The 9,013-nt window shown below is 47.4% G+C and overlaps 1 protein-coding gene across 1 annotated transcript in view; it reads right to left on the bottom strand.

The window, feature by feature from the left end:
* Positions 1–770: 770 nt before the first annotated feature.
* Positions 771–9,013, bottom strand: part of E2F2 (E2F transcription factor 2) — a 39,454-nt gene continuing 31,211 nt past the window's right edge. Inside the window, exons 6-7 of the mRNA XM_079986184.1 lie at positions 7,129–7,276; positions 771–5,601 (exon numbers count right to left, since the gene is read on the bottom strand). Coding sequence (XP_079842310.1) covers positions 5,354–5,601; positions 7,129–7,276 — 396 coding nt within the window. The 3' untranslated portion in view covers positions 771–5,353. The remainder of the gene's footprint in view (positions 5,602–7,128; positions 7,277–9,013) is intronic.

Below are 9,013 nucleotides of genomic sequence, written 5' to 3'. Positions count from 1 at the left end.
CTTTCATGTATTGCAATTTTTTGGGGGGTCCCTGCTCCTGCCAACCTAGCAGTTCGAAAGCACGTCAAAGTGCAAGTAGATAAACAGGTACCGCTCCGGCAGGAAGGTAAATGGCCTTTCCGTGCGCTGCTCTGGTTCGCCTGAAGCAGCTTAGCCATGCTGGCCACATGACCCGGAAGCTGTATGCCGGCTCCCTCAGCCAGTAAAGCGAGATGAGCGCCGCAACCCCAGAGTCATCCTTGACTGGACCTAACGGTCAGGGGTCCCTTTACTTTCTCACCTGTTGCCTTATGACCCGGAAGCTGTACGCCGGCTCCCTCGGCCAATAAAGCGAAATGAGCGCCGCAACCCCAGAGTCGGTCACGACTGGACCTAATTGTCAGGGATCCCTTTACCTTTACCATTACAGGAGTTACACTGGTGCCTAAAGGCATCATGTTAGTGAACCCTGAGTTAAAAGTTTGGGACATACTAATGCATTTCTTTATTTGCTGCATTTATCTCCCACCTTTATTTCCATGGAGCTCAAGGTGGCCCACATGGCTCTCTCCCTCCTCATTTAATTCCCACAGCAACCCTGTGAGGTGCGTTAGGCTGAGAGGCTGCGATTGGCCTAAAGTCACCCAACAAGCTTCATGGCTGAGTGGGGATTTGAACCCTGGTCTCCCAGGTCCTAGTCTGGCATGCTTAGAAATATCCACCCTCTCCCGCACAACAAAATACAAAAAAACCTAATGACCATGGAAACAGAACTCAAAATAGGTCCCTGCTTGGTTCAAACATTTTATTTCTTTTTGCTGTTGTTCACAAAACACACATCACCAAGTGCCTCAAGTTTAGAACAAAACAAAACAAAACAAAACCCTCACATACATCTCCACCCACCAGGCCAAAAGTTACAGAAAACCTAGAAGTCTTTAAATACTCAGTCCCAAACAAAAGCCACACAGCAGAACAGTGTCAAAGAGGGATTCCATTATAAATACAGTGCAATGATTATATACAACTTTTTACAATATTTAAGACAGGACCGGGGACAACGTTGGGCCCAAATAACATGTTAAAGGCCTTGTACACAGGGGGAAGCACTGAAGAATCAAAACAGGCCTCCCTCTTCTCTGAACATATGGTGAATTAAGACTAAAGTTGAGCTGCGATTTCATTGTTGGCGCATGCTCAACCCGTATTACAATCTAGATTCAGAAACTGGTTAAAAAAACCCCAACACCATCCAGTGAAACAGGAACATGGAGAAATAAGTATTCTAGAAAACAGCCTCCCCCAACCTGGTGCACTCCAGATGTTTTGGACAACAACTGTGCTGGTAGTTCAAAACACCTGGAAGGTGCCAGGTCTACACCAAACCACATTTTGAAACAATTGCAGGCAACTGAATGCTGCAGAAATTTGGTATCCCAGAAGGGTTGATGAAGCCCCAAACTCACAATTCATTTTGCTATGTACAAAGTAAAGAACCTCATCTATGCAAATAAATCAATTAAGACAATTCAGTTCCAAAAGCTTATTTTCAAACAGGTATATAACACATAGCCCTTAAGTGTCCTTCTGTCGCAGAAAAGGAATGAATACCTCCCCCCCAAAAAACAGCACTGTGGCATTTCTTACCTAAGACTTTCATGCCCATTCCCACCCCCACCCCCCAGCTTTCCAGACAAGCCTCAAAATAATCTATACCAAATTAATGAGCTATCAGAGTTTAAAGTGAGGTTGGCAACTGGCAACCCAGTGGTTGAATCCAGGATGAATTCATGCTCTGTGTCCCATTAATTTGGGAGGGTACTAAGAACTGAATGGTGTTCCACGCAACTGGTGTATTTGGTCACATGATGGTGTGATTTCAAAATGCAAAGTAAGCCCTGATTGGCTGGGCCACCTTAGGATGAAGCCCATCTTTCTTTCTTTCTTTACAGTAGCTGCAGGGAACAAACAACTCACTGAAAAAGATAAATAATGTACATGGAATCTTCTCCTCAAAGCACAATTTTCACCCTTTTATGTTTCCCTAATGAATTAGGGAATGGAACACTTTCCAGATATTTTAATGTGCTGTATCAGGAAAAGATGTTTTGCAAAGGAGGGCTGCATTCACTCAACACACTTGTTGTCGTGCAGGGACTGTGTCAAGCTGATCCCTGCTAGTGGAAACAGCAGATATCAGCAGCAGGCCACACAGTCCAAGGCAGCAACTAGTCAGTCTCACTTTCCTGCAATCCACACCTTCAGATTATTGCTTGATTATTTAGTGCTACAACAAACTCCTAGTCCTTACTGAGGTATTGCACTTCCATCCGCCTAGATTTGAACATGGCAAACTGCCGGTGGGGACTGCCATGACCTAATGCTCCAACAACAAAACAAGTCTTTGCAAGCAGAAAACTAGCATGCCAGAAGAAAAGGGCAGGCCCACACCCTTAACATCCCATTTTCCACATGCAGGAACATTTAAAAATAAACACAGGAGAACAATATGTATTATGCAAGTTCCTCCTGCAGCCTGAAGTGCTATAGACCTGATGCAGGTTTGCTGCTCCAGTAAAAACTAAGCCTAATTCAGCCATGGAAGAAGTGATCATCAGGAGGCAAACCCATGGCTCAAATCCTATGATTTAAAGACCAGCTTAACTTATTCGTGGAATTTGGTGTCATGCACCATGAGGACAAGGAGTATGTGGATTGAGGATCTGTTCAAATTGGGGTGCAAATTGTGCTTTGAAGATCAGGTAGGCACCAGACATGTTGACGGATGGCTGTGTACCCTCTACTGTAAGTTCAACTGCCCAGTTCTCCCTGAATGGCACTCACGGTGACAGACCTCCAATCAAAGTACTACACCTGCAATCGTGGATTCAGAGTAAATGAGGCTGCAAGGAAGAGTGTTTCCAAATCTCCACCGTCAGGCACTGTCACTTACCATAAATACCCAAACAAAACGTTTGGTTCCAAGACTCTCGATTCATTCCACAAAGAAGTGTTCTCTCTCTCTCTCTCTCTCTCTGTATGTGTGTGTGTGTGTGTGTTACAGACAAGGAAAGAGAGACAGAGAGAGACACAAGGAACAGTTCAGAGCAGCAGCACCTCCAAAGGCAGCATGTTATTTGGTCAGGAGCATCAGAACAAATGAAACCATTGTTCCCTGAGAAAGTATGCATCCCCTATAGCAGAGATGGGGAACCTGTGGCCATTCCAGATGTTTTGAGACCACTGCTCCCACCAGACCCAGACGGCAAGGTCAGTCATCAAGAATGATGCATCTAAATTGCACCCCAACTTTCTCTCATAGATGATCTAGACAAACTGGATGCTTGGGCTTGATGGTTCATCATGCTGCTATTTTACAGTCGCAGCTGACAATGCATGAAGCAAAGGTGGGAAAGCTCCCCACATAATGTGATGTTCAGAGACTTTCACTAAACGTTTCTAGGGAGAATAGAAAGATGGTCTTTTCAGGGACTGGCTTGTGTCTTGTCTAGCTCTGCTAGACAAGAACTGGCGGGACATCAACTTTTAGAGAGCAATGAACACAGCAAGAAGAACCAGCAAGGTTTTGTGCTTGCCAGACAAATTCTATGCAACTCCAAAGCTTCTAGGCTCCTACAGCAATGGGTCCAGCCAAAAGAGCTTCCCTGTTTTATATTTCTTGGTCATGGATGGGAAAAGCTTGGGAAAAGGCCTTGCTCGCTCACTTACTAAGCCAAATTAAGGAACTGGACAGCCACCTTTGATACCCAAAGATGACGAGCCCCGATACAAAGAAATAAGGCTCTGTTAGGCAGGAGGATTTGGTGACAATGGTGAGGTTGAAGATTAAAATCGAACTGAACCAATAAGGCAGAGTTGGGGAATCTGCAGTCCTCTCCAGATGTTGGGAGTCCAACAACATCTGGAGGGCCAAAGGTATCCCAATCCCTGCTTTAAGGGTCACAAACTTTCCAGCTGAGTTCCTCCAACACCTCAAGGGTGAGCTACTACATCTAGCGATTATGAATGACGAGAGATTACATCTTCTGGTGTACCTAAATTTGGGACGGGGGCTACAGTGCAGGGATGCGGAACCCTCTGGCCTTCTGGAAGTTGCTGGGACTCCAACTCCCATCATCCCTCATCAATAACACTGCTGATCGGGGCTGGTGGGAGTTGGAGTCTGACAATGTCCGGAGGGGTCAGACAACTCTAGCGGAAGAAATAATGCTTTGCCCAAGGCAGAACTATTTGAAACAAGGAGCAGGGTTCCACCAACCAGAAATGGCTCCATTTCCAAGGATGAGGCTACCCTTGGAAATGAAGAGGACAGATCACTTTGCATGGCTTAAGTCCAAAAAGTGCAGCTTAGCCTCTCCATAGACGTCTTAGCAAGGGATGTGCACGGCTTGCTTAGAACTCAGCCTGCAAAAAATAAGCCAACCTCACCTTGTTCTAGCTACCGTAGGAGACAAAGGAAACCTTCCCCTACCCTCCTGATACAGGAGAGAACCTGTGGTCCTCCCAGTGTTCAACAACAAGTCCCATCAGCCCTAGCCAGCCTGGAGTGATGGGAGCTGCAGTCTAACAGGTTCCCCAGCCATTCATTTCAGATTTAGAGCGTCACATGGTGCATTCGGAGGAAGCATGCGACCTTGCAGCTTCATACCAGAGCGCACTGGAAAGGAAGTTTCAAGTTTAATCGGCTTCACCAGGATGGGCTTTTAGCTCAGACACATCGTGCCACAGGAATGATACTTGGAGAGGAATCGCAGGAGAGTACCCTGTGCCAAGCAGTTGTTAAAAGTATTACTTCTCCCGGCAGATTGGCCCATAATTTCAGGGTGCCAAAGCCAAGGAAAAGGGCAAATCTGCTGCTGGGATTAGCACAGTTGCTTTGCCAGCCATAAACACACCGGGTGCTACCGATACTGCCCTAAATGGACCATTTCTGCCTCGGCGAGAAATTGGAGCAAAACAAGGACGCATCATGGGGTTAAGCTTTCAAGGGTCCCTAGAAAAGTCACAGACATGGGCTATTATAGCTACTGGCCCCACGAGTGGAGTGGAGGGATAATCATCCAGCTTGCAACCTCTGCAGAAGGAAAAGGAGTGGGAGGGGGGTCCCCCCATGGCAGCTGTTGGCACTTCTCATTGGATTAAGGGGGGGGGGGTGAGTGTCACGCACAACGTCCACGACGGTTTCAGAAAAGCCTGAGATGAATAAGGATCTCTTGGAGAGCTGCTTGTGGAGGTCTTGGCAGGCAGGTTCCGCTGGGCCCAAATGCAAGCAGGTGCCCCAAGGCAGAAAAGCCCCGAGGCTCTGGAGTGGAGGGAATTAGCACCATGAGAAGGACCTGGGGATCCTGGGGGCTCAATTCTTTAGCAGGTCGCCCAAGTCGTAGGCCTCAAATAAGTCGCTGACGCCCTCGCCCTCCTCCAGCCCCCACAGGTAGTCCTCCTGGTCGAGGGGAGGGGAGAAGGTGACAAAGGGCCCCACGTCACCATAGGAAGCGGAAGGGAGTTGGTCCTCGGTCTGTTGCAGGAGGTGGTGGGGCAGCTCGAGGAAGCCGTCTTCCCCCTCCATCAGGCAGCTGGGCAGCTCAGTCTTCACGGTCTCGACTGGGGAAAGACACAAACAGAAGGGAGGAGTGGTGGCTGGTACCCATTGGGAGAAGGGTCTTCTCAGTGATGGCTCCGAACCTGGTGGAATGTTCTGTCCCATGGGACTAGGGCCCTACAGGATTTAACCTCCTTTCACCCGGCCTGTAAGACAGCTATTCCGCCTGGCCTTTAATTTGAACTCAGCCTGATCTTTTATTTCCCTTCTCTTCCCTCCCCCTCCCCTTTTATGAAGATTACCCGCGCTGAGACCCCACAGCTAATTCTCCCCTGGCCTCCTCGCTGGCCCAAGTAGGACCAATTCAGCCAGCTAGCCCTGGGGATTATCTAATTGATTTTCGAATTTTATTGTTATTCATGTTTTTATACTGCGTTTTATGCTGCTTTTACAATTAAGAGTTTTAAATTTGTTGTTAGCCGCCCTGAGGCCAGTTTTTGAACCGGGAAGGGCCGGGTATAAATAAAAAATTATTATTATTATTATTATTATTATTATTATTATTATTGGGAGAAGCAGAAGGCAGGGAGCCCCAACAGTTTCAAGGGGTTGGAACAATGTCCCTATGAGGAAGGGTTGCAGCACTGGGGGTTTTTTTAGGCAAGAGGTGACATAAGAAAAGTTTATACAATTGTGCATTGCATGGAGAAAATGGGGAGCGAAAGGGCTTTCTCCCTCTCTCAAGACATTCATGGACATCCAGTGAAGCTGAAGATTTCAGGACAGATAAAAGTCCTCTTTCTGCAGCACATAAACGATGGAACTGCCTTCCACAGCAGGCAAGGATGGCCACCAACTTGGATGGAGGATCAGAATAACACACAAGAGGACAAGTTCATGGCTACTGACTATGATGGCTATGTTCTGTCTCCACGATCAGAGGCAGTAATTGTCATGGGCCAGTAGTCAGCCTTGCCTGCTGAACAGCAGCCTGAAGGGGGAGAAGGCAGAGTGACTCCACCAGCAGCTGATCAGCCTTCAAGGACTCAGAGAAGGCACTGCTGAGAACCAGCTGGCTTCAGCCTTCTGAAGCAGAGCTTAGAGCAACAGTCAGATGCTGGAAACAATGCTTGTAGTTCCCGGCCCTACCTTGCTGCTTCCTGCTCTCCATCTGGACCCTTGGCTCTGTGTCCATCTGGATTCCCTGTTCTCTAGCCTGTCTGACTTTGTATGCGGATTCTGCTATCAGGCAAGAGTTCCTTGGAGACTCCTAACCCGTCTGCTTGCCTTGCCTTGTTTAGCATCGCAGCAGATTCGGGAGCTACAGTGCAGGGCATTGTAGGAAATGAAAAAAGGTGGCCACAAGACCCAACTACTGGGTACTGTTGCCGGGTTAAGCAGGAAGGGACCCAAGGAAGGATGCTTTGGCCCAGGGCGCTCTGCCCTGAGACAAGCAAATAAACCAGTTTGGAGAGCATTGCTGGAAAGGTGGAGGGGGGGGTCTGCAGAGACACCTTGCAGAAACCAAAATACAATCCACTGGTGCAAAAGTGCCAAGGCATTGGTTATCCAGACCCCCAAGATTTTACCTTTCACTGTCGGGGGGTTGCTGCTCTCCTGGGGTGCTGGAGCAGGGAAGCTGCCTTCCTTGGCTGGGCTCTCCTCCAGGATTTCCTCAGGACAGAGGTATACCTCAATGGGGCCGTTGTTGCTTTTCAGATGCAGCTGGACGTTCTCCTGGCCAGAAAAGATGAAAGCGGTGTGAGACTAGAGAACAACGTGTCACCTACCAAGCCAAACACAACTCACTGAGATCTGGGGCAGAGGCTAGGAAGGTAAGCTATCACCCCCCCCCTTCCCCCAGGAGGCCACATTACATGGGGAAGGCTTAAATACCCAGGAAGAAGCTGCTAGTCAGAGTGGACAGTATTAGGGTAGTTGGACAAATAGGCAGTTCAAAGCAGTTTCCTATGTTCTACCAGGCTACATTATACTTAGGAAACAGGGCCCTACCAAGCTGTCAATAACATGGTAATAGGGTCCATGCCGCAATGTAAAGTAAAGGTAAAGGAACCCCTGACCATTAGGTCCAGTGGCGGACGACTCTGGGGTTGCGGCACTCATCTCGCTTTATTGGCCGAGAGAGCCGATGTACAGCTTCTGGGTCATGTGGCAAGCATGACTAAGCCACTCCTGGCGAACCAGGGCAGCGCACCGAAATGCCGTTTACTTTCCCGCCGGAGCGGTCCCTACTTATCTACTTGCACTTTGACGTGCTTTTGAACTGCTAGGCTGGCAGGAGCAGGGACCGAGCAACGGGAGCTCACCCCGTCACGGGGATTCAAACCGCCGACCTTCTGATCGGCAAGTCCTAGGCTCAGTGGTTTAACCCACAGCACCACCCGGTCCCTCCTATGCCGCAATGTAGGCGAGCATTATTATTATGATATTCCATTTACAGAGGGAAGGAAGAGAAACTGAGGCTGAAATAAAAGTGGCATGCCTATGGGTCACCTTGTAAGTTCATGACAGATGTGGGATTTGAACCCAGGACTCCCCGATGCACAGAGAAGTCTCTTAGCCGCTAGTGCTATGCTAGCTCTCATCTTGTGAAGCCACTCTTTGAGTTACAAGAAAGGAGATTCCAACTAAACACAGGAAGAACTTTCTGACAGTAAGAGCTGTTTGACAGTGGAATGGACTTCCTCGGGAGGTGGTGGACTCTTCCCTCATTGGAGGTTTCCGAGCAGAGGCCGGCTGGCCACCTGTCACAGATGCTTTAGTTGAGATTTCTGCATTGCAGGGGGTTGGACTAGATGACCCACAGGGTCTCTTCCAACTCAACAATTCTAGTATTCTAATGCTACCCAGAGGCAGGCAAAAAAAAAAAAAAAAAGGAGACAGTGGTGGCCATCAACTTGGATGGCTTGAAAATCGGGCTTAACGAGTATTGTTGGCAGGGACATCCCGAAGGCCTTTAGAGAGGTATTTTTATATGCAACGGCTGCAGCCCGGACTTTGGTAGCAAAGGGGTGGAAGGAAGAAGAAGCCCCAACAATAATGGACTGCCATAATAAACTACAAGAATTTGCTGAAATGGCGCAGTTGACAAATAGCCTGAGAGGAAATTCAAAACAAAAATTTATGAAAAAATGGGATAGATATAAGATATATGTTCAAAAATATAGTAAAGGTTCGCTATCTATGCTAGCATTCGATTGACGCTGGAGAGAAAATGAGTTGAGAAACAAGATTAAGGGTACATATTGATATAGGAATTAGATGAAATGTACAATAATAAGAGTAAATTCATTTGTAAAAAAAGAATATATGAGATTGACAGGAAATCCACAGTGTTGGTACAAATATTATTTTGAAATGGCTTAAGTCTTTTTTTTCCTTTCCCCCCCTTTTTTCTTTCTTTAGGTACATAAATTTGGTATATAAACTTTGTATACATGTATACATGTTGGA

Source organism: Podarcis cretensis (assembly GCF_951804945.1).
Source record: "Podarcis cretensis genome assembly, chromosome: 8".
In the NCBI taxonomy this organism is placed as follows: Eukaryota; Metazoa; Chordata; class Lepidosauria; order Squamata; family Lacertidae; genus Podarcis; species Podarcis cretensis.
The sequence above is the reverse complement of the archived record's forward strand: the minus strand, read 5'-3'. Positions and strand labels throughout refer to the sequence as shown.